This window comes from Oncorhynchus nerka, linkage group LG8 (assembly GCF_034236695.1).
Source record: "Oncorhynchus nerka isolate Pitt River linkage group LG8, Oner_Uvic_2.0, whole genome shotgun sequence".
Lineage (NCBI taxonomy): Eukaryota > Metazoa > Chordata > Actinopteri > Salmoniformes > Salmonidae > Oncorhynchus > Oncorhynchus nerka.
Window position 1 is genome coordinate 29,809,374 of NC_088403.1, and position 16,738 is coordinate 29,826,111.

The following is a 16,738-nucleotide window of genomic DNA, read 5'->3' on the forward strand; positions in this document are numbered from 1 at the left end:
GCTCCGTACCAAACTTCAGAAAGATTGTGAAAATTGTTTAAAAAAAAGTTTAGTCATTATTATTTTTATTTGTTCAAGATATAAGACCTTTCCTGTGACTGGAATGATAATTGGATAATTTATTTCAGCATGTCCATGCAAAGTCGTGACAAAAAAAGAAAGGAAAAAGTTAGCCGTTCTATTGCTAATCAACAAGAGAGAAACGTGCTTATAGACAACTGCCATAACTACACCTGGCCTATGGATAATATCATGCTTTCGAATGCTGAAGATGACGAATTCCCCTCTTTACCGGTTACTCCGTGCAAACCTCCACCCTCCAAAAAACCCAACATGAACTCTGACATCGTGGCTACCCTCTCCTTACTCATCAACTCCAGGTGTGACGCCATTGAGAAAATGGTAGCCGCGAACACCATGGTTATCGAAGGCTTGAAAAAGACTGGAGTTTGCATGTGGTGAAATTAATGATGTGAAAACGAGAGTGACAAAAGTTGGGGAAAAAAATGTGGAAAGGGTGGAAAAGAATAACAATGTCTACCATAGACGTCTCACTGATCTGGAACAATACACAAGAAAATGGAACCTGAGACTCTACGGCTTGCCAGAGGTGGAGAATGAAGATGTGCGAGGAGAGGCTATCCGTATCTGCCAAGAAGTTTTGCCTGCAGAGAACAACAAAGTTGGTGATAACATCGACGTTGTACATCGCCTCGGCAAGAAGCAACAGCAAAGCGATTCAAGACCCAGGGGTATCATCATCCTATTCACTACCAGATTCTACAGGGATGCTGTCTGGAAAGCTGCTAGGAAGAACGCCTTCCTTCAGAGCCATGGTATGCGTTTCGCCGAGCATCTCAGCCCGGAAGACATAGAAAGAAGGAACAAGTTGTGGCCAACGATCAAGATAGCACGAAGTGAGGGGAAGGCTGCTTACTTCGTCGGAGGACGAGGTTTCATCAACGGTTCAGAAATCCATATTCCTCCCTAAAATCTCACCAGAAGGAACAGGTTGATTGATGGTTTCAGCCATGGTATTCTCATTTTCCTTATGTTGTTTACCTAACAAGTATCAGGTGACTATTTTAAAGGAATACTCAGGTATTTCAATTCATTAGTTTGTTCTTGTATGACCAGAAGTCCTATTTTGTTTATAAACTTACGAAGAAGATTGAAAGCTGAATTTATGTTTTATGTATACAGTAACTAAGATACTGTTTTAAATGGCATACAGGTCTGCTCTGACTTTACACGGTTATTGTTCTATTTAGTTATTAATACTTATTTCCAAAAAAGGTCTTAGGAACGTTTATATGTAAAACATTTTGTTATTCAATTATTTTATGATCAGTTTTCATATGTACTTAAAGTAGAATGTACCCTTTTATTTAAATTATTATTTGTATGATTTCTCAGAATAGTTCCTGATTACACTAAAGAGGGTTTTTAGTCTCTCGTACTACAAGAACACTTGGTTTGGTCTTGAACATAATTTCCAGTTGAGTTGCATTTCAAATGTTATGGAATAAGCTATTTTCACTTTAAATTGACTTAAATGGTGCAGATCTCGGTTCCTTATCGTTTACGTTCACTGCTCCTACGTCTTTGACTCATCCTACTACAGTTTATACTTTTATATAATCTTTGTTGTTTTGTCTTTGTCTATATTATCTCTTAATGCTAGGGGGTTACGAAACAGTGTGAAGCGCAAGGCCTTATTTTTATTTGCTAAACAATTTCGAACAGATTTTTGCTTTTTCAAGAGTCTCACTCAATTTCTGCTGATGCCAACTTCTGGAGGTCACAGTGGGGCAACGATATTTGGCTTTCCCATGGATCTGAACGCTCTGCTGGTGTCACTACAATGAAAAATACCTTTGGTGGTAATATTCTACACTCGGAATGTGACCCCTTTGGTCACTTTATTTGTCTTGTGATCAGTTACAATGACATTACAGTCATTACTGTAAACTTCTACGGGTACAACACCAAACATGAGAATGATGAATTGCTTGAATCTATAGAGAAACATATACTTCATTGGTTATCTAAATTTCCCAATTCGTTATTATTGATAGGAGGGGACTTTAACATTACAATAGATAATTCAACTGATAGATGGCCCCCAGATAGGCCAACCAATCAGAATTTGGGTTTAATACTTTTTATGGAAAAGTTTGATCTTACTGATATATGGAGAGAGAGGTTTCCGGCCGACAGATCATTCACTTGGAGTAACAAAACAGGCTCCAGACAACTCCCCTCACAGACCATAAGGCTATTTACATTGATATCAAAATATTTACCCCTGATACAAACCTTGGTAGAGCATCCTACTGAAAGCTAAATAGCTCATTATTAAATAATGATATAGTTACATTTGAGGTTAAAGATGGGAAAGGGCTTGTGAAGAAAAATCTTATTGCAAGAACTGGGAGCTCTTTAAATTTGAGGTGTCCAAATATCTTAGAAAATATGGTAGTAATCTTGCTAAGACCAGAAGAGCTGAGGAGGAAAAGGTGATCATTAAGATAACTTCCCTTTCTCAGAGGTCCCCAGCTGACCTCTTGGGGGGAGGAGAAGATGGAACTAATTGAGTTACAAAATAAACTGGATAATATATATAAATTAAAAGCAGAAGGAGCCTTTATTAGATCTAGGATCTAGGAAAAAATGGATTGAGGAGGGAGAACAGAATTCATCCTATTTCTTTAGACTTGAGAAATTTCACTCTAAAAATAACACTATCCATAAGTTAAACATTGATGGTGTTATTACAGATGACCAAAAATTAATCGCTAAATACTGCAGCAATTTTGACAGAAAATTGTATAGCTCTACGTACTGTCAGGAATCCACAGATATGTTTTTTAACTCACTGAATAATGTTCACTCTATCAGTGATATAGAATCTAAACAGTGTGATGAACCCATCAAAGTTGAAGAGATTATAGAGTCTATCAAACATCTAAAGAACAATAAATCACCAGGTGTTGATGGAATTACATCAGAATTTTACAAATTATTTTCTGAACAAGTAGCTCCCTTCCTATTCAAAGTCTTTTTAGAGAGTATTAAAAACAATGTTCTCCCTCCTACAATGAGTCAGGGGTTAATAACACTGATACCTAAGCCTAAAAAAGAAGTGCTGCTCATCGATAACTGGCGTCCAATTTGTCTTCTTAATAATGACTATAAGATATTAGCCTCACTACTTGCAAAAAGAATTAAAGAAGTTTTGGATGCAATCATTGATGAAACACAGTCTGGCTTCATGAGGAACAGACATATTTCTAACAATGTCAGACTAGTATTAGACGTACTTGACTACTCAGACCTAATAACTGAGGATAGCTTCATATTATTTTTAGATTTTTATAAAGCATTTGACACAGTAGAGCATCAGTTTCTCTTCCACTCCCTTGAGAGACTTGGCTTTGGGGATTTTTTCTGTAAGGCTATTAAGACTCTCTATGCAAATGGTAACAGCTCTATCAAATTGAAATATGGCACCTCACCTAGATTTGAGTTAAAGAGAGGAATTAGGCAAGGTTGTCCTATCCGTACCTGTTTTTATTAATCACCCAACTTCTTGCAAATTCTTTAAATAATAGTCCTGTACAAGGTATTTCCATAGCTGGTAAAGAAATTATTATAAGCCAGCTGGCTGACGATACTACACTTTTTCTGAAAGACGCTAACCAAATTCCCATATCGATCAATGTGACACAATCCTTTTCCAAAGCGTCTGGTCTATATCTTAACATTAAGAAATGTGAACTCATGGCTGTCAAAGATTGTGTGACACCTTCATATTATGGTATTCCAGTAAAAGAAGAACTTACATATTTAGGCATAACCATTACAAAGGATCAGAAGTCTAGAGGCTTACTAAATTTTAACCCTCTTATTAAAAAAACCCAGAAGAAACTAAATCAATGGCTACAGAGGGACTTATCTTTAAAAGGTAGAGTCCTAATAACCAAGGCTGAAGGTATCTCTAGACTAACATATGGTGCTCTATCTTTATATCTTGACCGTAAAATAAGCAAGGAGATAGACCAGATGCTTTTCAACTTTCTTTGGAGAAACCGTACCCATTACATTAGGAAAACTGTTGTAATGAACACTTATGAGAATGGTGGACTGAATTTTCTGGATTTTACTACTTTAAATAATACTTTCAAGATCAATTGGATAAAACAATTCCTAAGAAGACCCACTTCTATCTGGAATTGTATTCCTCATCATGTCTTCTCTACTTTTGGTGGCCTTAACTTCATGTTGTTTTGCAATTATAATATTGACAAAGTTCCAGTGAAACGTTCTGCTTTTCATCGGCAGGTTTTCTTGTCATGGTCCTTAATTTATAAACACAATTTTTCTCCACACAGATATTATATATGGAATAATCGGGATATATTGTATAAAAATACCTCTCTGTTTTTAGAATATTGGTTCAGAAATAATATCCTATTGGTGAGCCAACTGGTAAATGCAGAGGGTCTTTTACTCAGTTATAAAGAATTCTTATCACTTTACAAGGTCCCTGTAACACCTAAAGATTTTGCAATTGTTTTAGATGCCATTCCCTCAGGTGTTGCTATGTTATTCAGGAACATGTCAAGACCTGACCCTCAGAGCCTACCTTCTATTGACCCTGTTGACTCATCAGTAGGAAAGATTTGTTTCTCTTTTGGTCCATTCAACAACAGAGCTATACGATCCTTGTTTCAGCAGGATGTTGTATCTATGCCTTATGTCATGCCTTACTGGAATGGATTTATTGATAATATCTGTTGGAAAAAAGTTTGGATGTTGCCACAAACATACCTACTTGTTAACAAAATTAAGGAAGTTTCCTTTAAAATTATTCATAAATACTATCCTGCCAACCACTATATGAAGAAGTTTAAGGAAAACATCAACTCAAATTGCTCCTTTTGTAATGACCACCCAGAAACAGTTGTGCATCTTTTTTGGCATTGTATGCATGTAAGAAAACTGTGGCAAGACATCAGTAGGTTTATAATTGAACACATTTATGAAGATTTTACACTATTGTGGAGAGATGTACTGTTTGGATTCTTTACATACAATAGAAATAAGCGGAATCATTTTTATGTAATTAATTTCATTATTCTTTTGGCCAAATTTCATATACACAAATGTAAATTTACAAACAGAAAACCACATTTTCGTATCCTACAAAAAGAAATTGAACTGTATTTTAAGACGGTTAAATGATCTACTAACAAAAAAGCTGTTAGAATTGTAAGTATATGCATGTCCCTTAAGGTCCTTGTGTAATTAATGTGATATTGTACCCCCTAGCTCCGCCCCCAGCCCCGCCCCTAGCTCGATTGTCCATTGTTTGTAATCTATGTATGCTTGTGTTCCCTCATGTGCTTTATGTATTGATTTGTTGTTAATCATTTTTTTTTTTTAAATAAATAAATAAAATAAAAGCCTGTCTTCCCTCCTTTGAGGCGATGACTCCCATTTTTAGGGCGGAGACATGAGCATCTCAACATTATACACATATCTAGTTTCAGCCTCTTTTGAATTGGAAAGTTGGCGGATGCACAGTGCACTGTTTGGATGCTGGCTTCCACTAAAGTAAATATATGTTTTGCCTAAATGATTTAATTACTCTGTCTAAATAAAATCATTTAAAAAACTTCACCAGAGAGCATGACTTAGCCACAAATCTTGTTAAATACCTGTGCGTGTCCCTACGCCTATTTGGGAAGCCTGCCATTTGGGCAGCGCGCATGGCAATAGGCCTAGCTGATTGAGTTGCGGCTGTCAGTGAAAAGCATCTCAAATATGTGAGAAGATAATGTGTGTTGAGTGTCATTTTAAATGTTGCAACAAGCAGAGGGGTGTGTTGTGAAGATATGGTATGTCTCTCTCCAGAATGCATGCACTCAGCTATCCAGAATGCACTCTTCTGTTGTCTTCTGCCAATTCTTGCAAATTCATTGTTTCATTGTGTGAATTGTTTGCCCTTCAATTGTTTATTTTGATCAATTTTCCCATTACATACAGTATGTCGCCAGTAGGCCTAGTACATGTACCATTAATCCCTCATGATTTAGTTACATGAATGTATATTAATGCATGTCTTAATTACAGTCATTCAGTTTTGAGTCCCACATTCTTTACACCCACCCACCCACCCAAAAAAAATATATATATATATAATATTTTTTTGCTTGCCTGTTTTGCATGTTATTTTGGCATTAATACGAGTCACATATCAGTTTGCAAACAATGTAAAACAAAAACAAATATATATATATTATTGAGTTAATAGGGCCACATACAAACATAGTCTCTTTTTTGTTTTCATAAGGCAGCTCCAAAATGCAGGTGTTTCAGCCTAGCTCAGTGCTTTCTGTGGTGAAGGGGCAGGAGGGTAGAAAATATGGAGTGTTGCGTTTTGATTGTCTCAGTGTTCTGTCACTCATGGGGACACTATTGGGGCGGCAGCGTAGCCTAGTGGTTAGAGCGTTGGACTAGTAACCGGAAGGTTGCAAGTTCAAACCCCTGAGCTGACAAGGTACAAATCTGTCGTTCTGCCCCTGAACAGGCAGTTAACCCACTGTTCCCAGGCCGTCATTGAAAATAAGAATGTGTTCTTAACGGACTTGCCTGGTTAAATAAAGGTAAAATTAAAAAAAAAAAAATATGTTGCTGCCAAGTCTAAGGGAAGAGCTAGAAAATTCCAGCCACTTGTGTGCTGCCATGTAATTACAATAGAAGTACCCATCCAATAAGGCTCAAGGTCATTGGCCACAGATAAAAAGTGCACAGTAAGTGCATGTTTATTTGTAAGTCGCTCTGGATAAGAGCGTCTGCTAAATGACTTAAATGTAAAATGTAAATGTAAATAAAATGAGTCAAATCATGTTATATCTACAGTAGCTTTGATTGGTCAACATCATACTTTCAAAATCTTAGCAAGCAGTCATCCTCATGAATCAAGTCAACAATATACTGGCAAATTCTTTTTAGTCCATGTCATATGAAGATAAATGATATATTAAAGGTATTGGTGCTCATCGGCCATTGGACATAAACATTACACAACAAGTTGGAAATCGCAAATTCAACAATGAGTTGTTTGGAAGGAAGGAATCAGTGGCTAACTGCAATCATTAGCCTGATATTCAGTGGAGTGGCTGTGTGGTCCTAAATCTAAGATTACGGGTCTCTTTTCCTAGTTAGTGCAATTAATGTATTGTTTAGTGTTGTGTTGTGTAATTGCTTTGCTGACATTTAGCCCACTTTTCTTTCTTTTTTTGCCCCACCAAGATTTACCTGCTAAAATCACCACTGCAATTGTTTCATTGTTTTTTGTTCGGAGTGCTGCATGTCAGCCATGAGCATGTGTCTGGTTTCTCGGTCCTGATCATGTTGAGGGAGCATGCGCGCCTGAGCATGCATTGAAGTATGTAGGAAGGTGCCCATTTGGGATGTTTTATTTCTTATTGTCTTAACTCACCACATCCATCCCTAATAAGCTGAGTTTCTCTGTATTTTTTTCTTCTTCATCGCAACAGTTTTTTTTCTATCCATTGCGAGTACTAATAGTTCTTCACATTATTTGAAACAACTTTCCAACACTCCAGGCCTCGATAACCACCAAGCCTTGATCTGATGATCCCATAAATCCAGTGGAAACGTCATACAAAAACAGATGTCTGTCCGGATCGAGTTCACTGGCGCAGGAAACTGAGGGCCCGGAATAGGCTGATTGATACAACGCTGCAAGTTGCTTCCGCTGGAGCCAGTTGATGATTTGATCAAATGTTTCACTTCACTTGCAACAGCTCAAGTCAAGACCGAGAGAAAGAGAGGCAGACAGGCGGAGTACATGAATGTGATTGAAAGAACCAGACTTTTCATCAGGATATTTGATTGGTTTTATTTTGTAAGCTTCAGGCCTGTGTATTTGACTCAGATGACGATGGAAGTACATTTCCATGCGCTCATTTATTTAGCCAATGGATCATAGTGTAGTGTAGCCTATAAATGTGTCTATATACCCTACATTACTCATGTCATATGTATATACTGTACTCTACCATCTACTGCATCTTGTCTATGCCGTTCGGCCATCGCTCGTTTATATTTTTTTATGTACATATTCTCATTAATTCCTTTACACTTGTGTGCATAAGGTAGTTGTTGTGAAATTGTTAGGTTAGATTACTTGTTAGATATTACTGCATGGTCGGAAATAGAAGCACAAGCATTTCGCTACACTCGCATTAACATCTGCTAACATGTGTATGTGACAAATACAATTTGATTTGAAATGGCAGAGACTGGTGCTCTCGCCTTAGTTGATTTTTAACTTTTAGATATTTTTATTTCATATTTTTATGATTAACCACGTAACGATGATTTTGAGAAACGAAAACATTATTATTGAAATGAAACTGTTCCACGAAAATGCGCACATACAACTAATAATAACTGGCACCAGATCGGTATAAATTGTAGGGTACTAGGAGGTAACTAGCCCTCCCTAAGAACAATGCCTAATTGCTGACACATAAAAGCAATGTTTGAAAAAAACATGGGTATGAGGGTCATGCTTAGGCAAATTAACTATTAATAAGGGAAATAAATTACAGTTTACACTTTGTTTAGGTATTTCATGAAATGTTTGTAGAAAAGGGGCGTTCTATAAAAGTACATTGGTAAAATATTATGGCATAGGGTATCAAACGAGTGTTAAAATCAATTTAATCAGTTTTATTTAGAAATTCTTTAGTTACTAATACTTAAAGGCTAAGTCTCGTTCTTATTTTAATCATTTAAATAAAATATGGGGGGGGGGATGGTGTTGCACATGGCACAATTAATATTCGCACTATGATTAGATTTGATGTAAAGTCCCTCCTTAGCTCACCTTCACATTCATTTTCTGTTGTTCCTTTTCCATGCAATCCATTATGTACAATTGCGCTAAATATTATTTTAATATTGCAAGATTTTAAATCCTAGCAGTCTTTAAAATGATATTCAGGATCAAAATGTTTTCAATAGCTGTTTTTAATTAATGAAAAAAATATTAATTGGAAAATTGGAAGTGAATATAACTAATAACATTAAATAATATTGGGGGGAATATAACATTTAATAACAACAACTCATAACTTAACTCGTGAATTCAGTGTAACATTGATGTGGCAACTCTCTTATGCTCTGTTATTGCACAATTCTAATTTGTACATAGGTCATAAATAAAGCTATCCCCAGTCAAATTGGAGCACAGCTAATGAGCCCACCTCCTACACTGCTCACACCTAATCCAGTCTACACCTGTGACTGAAAACGGGGGTGTTACTACTTACTATATGACATAACAGTGTTGTGGAAAATAGCTAAAAGGCTATAAAGTAACATTAACTGTAAAGCAATCAGTCACTAGTGGAAACATTTACAACTGCAATTAAGTCACGTTATCTTATTTAATGTATTTTTACCACTCCTAGCAGTTTATGCTAACTAGTTTATGCTAACTAGCTAGCATGTACTGCTAGTGAAGTTGCTAGCTGGCAATTTAACATAAACTAGCGCTAACCGGGCTAGTCATTAACAAATATATATATATAGATCTAACTTCATTGGAATATATCTACAACTTTTTCCAAATGTAAAATAATTGATCAATTTACCATAAAATTGTTTTGTTGGTAAAGTTGTGATGAAAGTGTTGGGGAAATAATTACCCTAAACTTTCCCAAACTTTGAAACTCAAGAGCTGCCTATGGCCGCCTGCCCTGAGTCTACAAACACACACGCACACTTTTAAAATAGAGGTTCTCTAAGAAAAATATGTGGATCTTCTCCACTTGCACCATGTGAGGCTGGAGAAAGAGTGTTTTCTGGATATTTCTTGAATGTTGTAGCTTGATGTATTACCAGTAAATAATGCAGACAAAGTAGGTAAAGGATATAAGTAGAGGACATGGATTAAAACTAAAATCAAACGTTAAACTTTGTCTCAACTCAATTTCTTGACTGGCTCTCTGGCATTTAGGCAAGCCTACACAAAAGTTGGAAGGATGTCAAAACTGCATTTTTATAGTTTATAGTAGCTTAGAAATCACTTCGGCAATACAAATCCATAAATTGAATCAACACCTATTATTGGCAACAACAAAAAATCGGTCAAAATTGGACACTTTTCCATTCATTTCGATACAAAAATAGCAACTTCCTCTGTCTAGTATTGCAGTTCTGGTGAAGGGAACAACGTAAGAGTTTGTCACCTCGCTCCTCCTATTTCTCTCTGGTAACAACAAACAGCGCCAAACTGCTGTAACCGTTAATGGACCGAACTCCGGTGTGTAGCGTTCCTAACGGTACAATGGACCCGTTATGGAAAAAAGTCAACTCATTTACTGGACCTTTTCCCCGGTCAAGACACGGACACCGAGCAGCGGCTATTCGGGAACTTATTATCGTGTTTGGAGGTGGAAACGAGGGGATAGCGGAGGAGCTCCATGTTTACAACACCGGTAGGCTAACACGTTAGTTAACTAGTTTGGCTAGCTAATGGACGCTACACATTTTGCGTTTGAGAAGTGAGCTAGTTAGCTATTTGGTTTTCCTAGCCGTCTGGCGCGACTAATATGTTAATGCCTTGAAAGTTTCACAATCATTCTAACGTTAGCTAGTTAAGCAAACCAACTTTTGCTCGGTCTCTGTCCCTTTGTCTAGTTTCTAAGCAGTGGTTTCTCCCAGCGGTGAGAGGGGACATCCCTCCAGGCTGTGCTGCCCATGGGTTTGCCTGTGAGGGAACCCGCATCCTGGTCTTTGGAGGCATGGTGGAGTTTGGCAAATACAACAACAGCCTGTACGAGCTACAGGTGAGGCTCTCCCACTCAATAGTGTCTTGAGTAATAGGGATCCTCTTGTCATGTTTTATGTATAAGGTGAAGAGTGTGCAGCAGCATTGTCATTCACAGTCCTGTAGCTCTGATGGAAGGTCTTCACAAGTACAGCGTCTTTCCCCCTTAGATTGTACAGTAGATTGTATGTATTCACTCTGATGGATAAGATGCCATAGTTGACCCCTTGTCTATCAGGCGAGCCGCTGGCTGTGGAAGAAGTTGAAACCCAGGCCACCCAAGAACGGCATGCCGCCCCCCTGTCCCCGCCTCGGACACAGCTTCACCCTCATTGGGAACAAGTGCTACCTGTTTGGGGGACTGGCCAATGACAGTGAGGACCCCAATGGCAATGTCCCAAGGTATGGAGCTATGTACCTAGCTCCAACAGTCTCCAACGCAGCTTCTCTAATCAGGGTACTGAGGGTTGTGATTAATCATAAGAAACCTTAATGTTTGCTCTGTCACTGTTGATCCCACCTAGCCTGGACCCAGATCTTTTTGGCCACACAAATGACCATAGGAGTGGGAAAGATCTGGGACCAGGCTAGTTCTCATCCCACTGGCTGTCTCTGTTTTCTCTCTGTAGGTACCTGGATGACTTTTATGAGCTGGAGCTGCAGTCAGTGTCAGGGGTGAAGGGTTGGAACATTCCAGATACAAAGGGCGTGGGTCCGTGGGCTCGAGAGTCCCACACGTCGGTAGCATACACTGGGTCAGGCTCCCCCAAACTCTACATCTTCGGAGGAATGAGAGGCAGTCGCCTTGATGACCTCTGGCAGCTTGACCTCGGTAACCTCACATCCTACTGCCATGCTTTGATGAACCACAATCTGACCACAACACTTTGAATGAAATAACCTCCTTGGTGTGAATTCAAGTTGCTGTAGCAGTAACCAACTTTCGGTTTCCATAAAACGCAACCTTGCATTCGTGGTCGTGGCGATGAAATCTAACTGGCTCTCTGAATCCACTCTTCTGTCTGCTCTTTAGAATCTATGACATGGTCTACACCTGACACTAAAGGACCCCCTCCTCTACCCAGAAGCCTTCACTCTGCCAACGTTATAGAAAACAAGTAATGGAAATAGTTATTTTGTGTGTGCTGTATATGTTTGTGTGGTATCATGGATGTTTGCCTAATATTTTGTATTTTTTTTTGCTTTGCCTCTGTGGGAAGGATGTATGTTTTTGGGGGGTGGGTCCCCGTTCCAGAGACAGACAAACCTAACACCCTGGGAGCTGAATGGATCTGTACCAACTCCTTATCCGTGCTCAACTTAGGTCAGTATCATACCCTAAGTGATTAGCTTGTAATAATGAGTATCTGACTGGTCACATAACAGGCATTCCATTTAGTTAAATTCATATTTTGAGAATCATATTGAATTGAACCCAGTAAGGTTAAATCAATCACATTTATTTATAAAGCCCTTTTTTACATAAGCAGATGTTACAAAGTGCTTAAATAGTTGACCCCTTTTCCTGTTGATCTCAGACACCATGACATGGCAGAGCCTAGGCCCAGATCAGCAACAGGGGCAGACCGTGAGCCAGGGTGACCAGGAAGAGTCCCAGCCCAGCAGCGGGGGACCCCGAGCCAGGGCAGGCCACTGTGCTGCCTCTATCGGCTCCCGCCTCTACATCTGGAGCGGCCGTGACGGCTACCGGAAGAACTGGAACTACCAGGTGTGCTGCCAGGACCTATGGTATCTGGAGACGGGTGAGGAGTGAGACAAGGATACTATTAATATCAGCACATGTCTTATTACTGTAGCTCAATATGTGCTGCAGAGTCATACCATCTTTAAAGCCTATTTTTACATTTTAATTTGACCTTTATTTAGCTAGGAAAGTCAGTGGAGAGAGTGTATTTCTCATTTGTTCACACTAGCAACCCTCAGATAAAGTTAAATGGATATTGCTACCTGCTCGGCCATTTTGCTGCTACAACCTAACTGCGACTTGTGGTGTTTTCAGAGCGGCCCTCCACCCCAGCAGCAGTACTACTGGTCAAGTCCACCGTCAGCATGCTCCGTGTGGCCTGGCGCCCCCTACCTGCAGCAGAGTGTTACATCCTCCAGCTGCAGCCCGTCTCCCCCTCTAACACCCCAGACAACCCCACAGCCCGACCCAGCACAGATGGCCAGGAGAGGAACCCCCAGGACCAAGGTGAGAGGAGAAATCTACCTGCTGCTCACACACATCCAATCAGAGACCACTAGTTTGAATAGAAATGACCACAGTGAATTTCACATGGCCTTGGGAGGATGCCAAGCTATTGGCTTTGAAAGTGGTTTTAAAGCAGAAGCCTTTGTCCAGGGCCATCTGGTTCATTCACAAGGCCAGGGTTGACATCTGTACCGGGCCAGGGTTGAAGGTTGACGCAGGCTAATATATAATGAGCTAAGAAGAGGTATATGTGTAAAGCTATGCTTGATGTGCTCGTTTTCCTCTAGATGTCCAGTCAGCTCAGGTCCCAGACGACCCCACCTCACAGGAAGCCCAGAATACATCCCAACAGGTCAGATGGTGACCCCTTACATACATATACAGTTGTCTTAGCTACAGTGCTGGGAAAGTGCTATATTCAGATGGTGTTAGTACTGCCATTGAGACTGTAACAGCTACGCTAAATGTTACACCCCAATTTGTTAATGCTACGCCAGGAGGTGGCTTCAGGGCAGAAAGAGACTCCCATGGAAGTGTCAGAGGCTGTTAGAGACCCCCATCCAGAGGGGGAGAGTGATGTTAGTGGAAAAACACAATCCGAGCCCTTGGGACATGAGGCTGACCCCACAAAAACCTCCCAGCCCTCAGACATAGTGGTGAGCAGTGAGCACCAGCCAGGTAACAGCATGGACCTCAAGCTAGCTTTTTACTCTACCAGGTTTGAATATCATCTGCATAAACAATGACAGTCCTTCCTCATTCACAGGACAAGAACCTGACACCACTTCCTCAGATCTCAACACTGTCAAATGCAAGGTAGGACAAGAATACTAAAGAAGTTAGTTCATTTTCCTACCATAGAGACTGAAGGAAGTAATCCCTGTCTGTGCCCTGTAGGTATCTGGTGAGAAATCAGGTGAGTCTGAGTGGTTTGATGCTGGAGTGTTCAAAACCCTGTTCTCTGAGGTTACCCACTACTACCTGCCACCTGGGAATGACTTTATTCCCACCATCTACAGCAGACCCACTAACACTAAAGAGGTAAGCCACATCTTGGTTTGAATCTTAATGAAAAAACATGCCCCCAGAATGTGTGCAGATAACATGCATAAATCATCTTCAGCTAGCAGTCATTTTTTGTTAATTTGTCTCTAATCTGTTCATTGATTTCTGGATTTGACACACACACGCACCATTTTCAACACACCCCACTCCCACAGATTAAGTTGCAGGGGCCTCAGGACTATGAGTGGAGGGAGAAGCAGGAGCTGGGTCCAGGTGTAGCCTACAGGTTCAGAGTAGCAGGCATCAACAGCTGTGGTCAGGGAGACTTCAGCCCTACCAGTGAGTTCAAAACCTGCCAGCCCGGCTTCCCCGGAGCGCCCTCCGCTGTCAAGATCACCAAGGTACTGTACTCTACAACAGCTAACTTTACACTGAGAGAAGGTTACTGTTGAGGGGTGTAAATGAGGCCAAGCACATTAACAGAATGTGCTGCCAGCATTCGTTATTGTTCAACAGAGGCTTCCGAGAGCTCACGTGGGAGATTGTTGTGATTTCTTGCTGCCTGTTCAATTTCACTAGTTTTCTAGTTCCACAATATATTTCTTGTTTTATCATATGTGTATCATTGTTTCTCCTAAATAACCTGCTTTTCCTCTCACCCTTTATCCATCAACCACTGTCTCCCCCCAGGCTAATGACTCGGTCCACATCACATGGGACTCCCCCACCTCCCCGTCAGGGACGATCTTGGAGTACTCCATGTACCTGGCGGTGAGGAAGAGCCGGTCCAGCAGCTCTGAGCGTCCTGGCCAGCTGGCCTTCATCAGGATCTACCGCGGCACCAAGACCTCTTGCACCGTCAGCCCCGCCCACCTGGCCAACGCCTACATTGACAGCTCCTCCCCCAACCGGCCAGCTGTCGTCTTCCGCATCGCCGCCAAGAACGAGCAGGGCTACGGGCCCGCCACACAGATCCGCTGGCTACAGGGTACGCTGCAAGACAGGTGGGGGGTTATCCTGACCCTGAATCAGTACTCTAGTGGCATACTGACTGCCACCAATGAGTGGTCTCTAACCATGGGCTCTGTCTACTTTCAGATGCCAGTAAACTCAAAGCCTCGTCAACACAACCAGATGGCAGCCCCACGGAGGCAGAACAAGAGGCAGCAGACAGGTGAACAAGCTCTGCTCTCATCTGACTAAACCTTAGGAGAAGGTTTATATGAGATGAGTTGTCTCTTGGCATTGTCAGGCTTGCTCTTTTTAGAGTTTGTGTTATAGAGGACTTATTGTCGTTTTTTTTTCTTGTGTCTTGCAGCTCAGGTTGAAGATGGACTGCCAGACGCTCGCCGATACCCAGGAAAGATGATGTAACTAGTCAGAGGGCATGACTACTTTCCAACCGAGCCATGTCCCTCACAAAAAGGCTGTACAGAACATATAGATTTAAGTTATTTTTTTGATTTTTCTAATTGTTGTACATAACTGTTGCGTGTGTTAATTTCCACCTGTCATTTGACCATGTTGTATTACATTATAGTGTCAAAAAAGTTGCACTTCCATGACTATTTTTTAAGTTAAATAGATAAATGATGTTATGACCAGAGCATTTCCCCTCTTGTCAAACAGACAAGGAATGAACGTGCCTTAGTGTATGAAGGGGTTTTGAATGGGGATGATGATCAACCGGCCAGCAACTGCTTCACTATAATTAACATGTAGCAAACTTGAATTGGATAATAGTGGGATGTTTTGTGTATTTATCATTTGGGCCAAGTCAATGGTTGTATTTCAGCCTCAACATGCAGAAGTTTTTTGTTAAGTATAACATGATTCCAGCACAGCACTTCTTACATGCCTTGTGGGCATGGAATGTGAGCGTTTGAGTCCATCAATTTATGTTGTTCATTTACCATTTCATATTTATGGATACTGTTATTATCCTTTACTCAAAGGATTATTTTGTAGCCATAGGAAGTAAGCCATGTGTTTGAATCTTAAGCTATCTATACTTAAATACAGTGATTGCCACTACCTTTCCTCTCTTATAGCACTGCAGCTCACTATGCAATGTGGAAATCACTAGATTTCTTTGGGCTGCTCATGTTTACAAATTGAATAGTACATTTGATCCAGACATGAATTCCATCTGATTCCAAAGCTACTTTAGTATGGCGAAAGCGAAGATGCATATGAGTTTTTATTTATTTATTGTTGAATCTTTAACATTTTTTACCATATGTTACTCAGTGAGTATGTAGCCCAGATCTCATTTTTGTTAAAATGAGCTCAATGCAGGAGATAATTGTGTTTTAACATTCCTGTTTTGTTACAGGGTTGTATTGAAAAATAATCCAGGCGGCATGACTAACTGTTATCCCTGTACTCTTGGTCGGTGTATGTTTTACAATTTGTTAAATGAGAACTGAGAACATTTTGGACTTCTGTTAACAGTCCAAATGTGGTTATAAAAAAAAAGACAAGAAATAAAACTGTTCTTGACAATCTGCTAATGAGCATTATTATCAGTGTGTGTGATTCTTGTCTGAAATCAGACAATAACCTTTTTTATTCAATTTGTGAAAATGGATCAAAATGAAAAATTCATTGTGGCGAGAGTTTTCCAAGAGCCTTTGTAATGTTGCAAT

At 40.0% G+C, this 16,738-nt stretch overlaps 1 protein-coding gene across 3 annotated transcripts; it reads left to right on the plus strand.

Annotated features, from left to right (window-relative positions):
• The first annotated feature begins 10,260 nt into the window (after nucleotides 1-10,260).
• LOC115133102 (host cell factor 2-like) lies at nucleotides 10,261-16,597 on the plus strand. 3 transcript variants are annotated; one of them, XR_003864170.2, is made up of 16 exons: nucleotides 10,261-10,541; nucleotides 10,744-10,892; nucleotides 11,112-11,275; nucleotides 11,503-11,705; nucleotides 11,907-11,991; nucleotides 12,094-12,197; nucleotides 12,412-12,636; nucleotides 12,894-13,085; nucleotides 13,373-13,437; nucleotides 13,583-13,763; nucleotides 13,852-13,901; nucleotides 13,983-14,126; nucleotides 14,306-14,491; nucleotides 14,781-15,094; nucleotides 15,189-15,264; nucleotides 15,409-16,597. XR_003864170.2 is itself a non-coding variant. In XM_029665984.2 (16 exons), exons 1-16 carry the CDS (start codon nucleotides 10,352-10,354, stop codon nucleotides 15,416-15,418), a joined length of 2,322 nt encoding a protein of 773 aa, XP_029521844.1. In that variant the 5' UTR covers nucleotides 10,261-10,351; the 3' UTR covers nucleotides 15,419-16,597. The 3 variants fall into 3 exon arrangements, 2 of the variants coding, with proteins under 2 accessions (XP_029521844.1, XP_029521845.1); XM_029665984.2 differs by having other exon boundaries at nucleotides 14,781-15,078; XM_029665985.2 differs by lacking the exon at nucleotides 10,261-10,541 and having other exon boundaries at nucleotides 10,812-10,892; nucleotides 11,093-11,275; nucleotides 14,781-15,078.
• The last annotated feature ends 141 nt before the right edge of the window (nucleotides 16,598-16,738 follow it).

What these genes read in the sequence shown, in the direction of transcription:
- LOC115133102 (XM_029665984.2), top strand. Translation starts at nt 10,352, where the DNA reads ATGGACCGAACTCCGGTGTGTAGCGTTCCTAACGGTACAATGGACCCG. An exon ending in GCTCCATGTTTACAACACCG is followed by an intron (nt 10,542 to 10,743) that starts GTAGGCTAACAC and finishes CCCTTTGTCTAG; the next exon opens with TTTCTAAGCAGTGGTTTCTC. An exon ending in GAGCAGTGAGCACCAGCCAG is followed by an intron (nt 13,764 to 13,851) that starts GTAACAGCATGG and finishes CCTCATTCACAG; the next exon opens with GACAAGAACCTGACACCACT.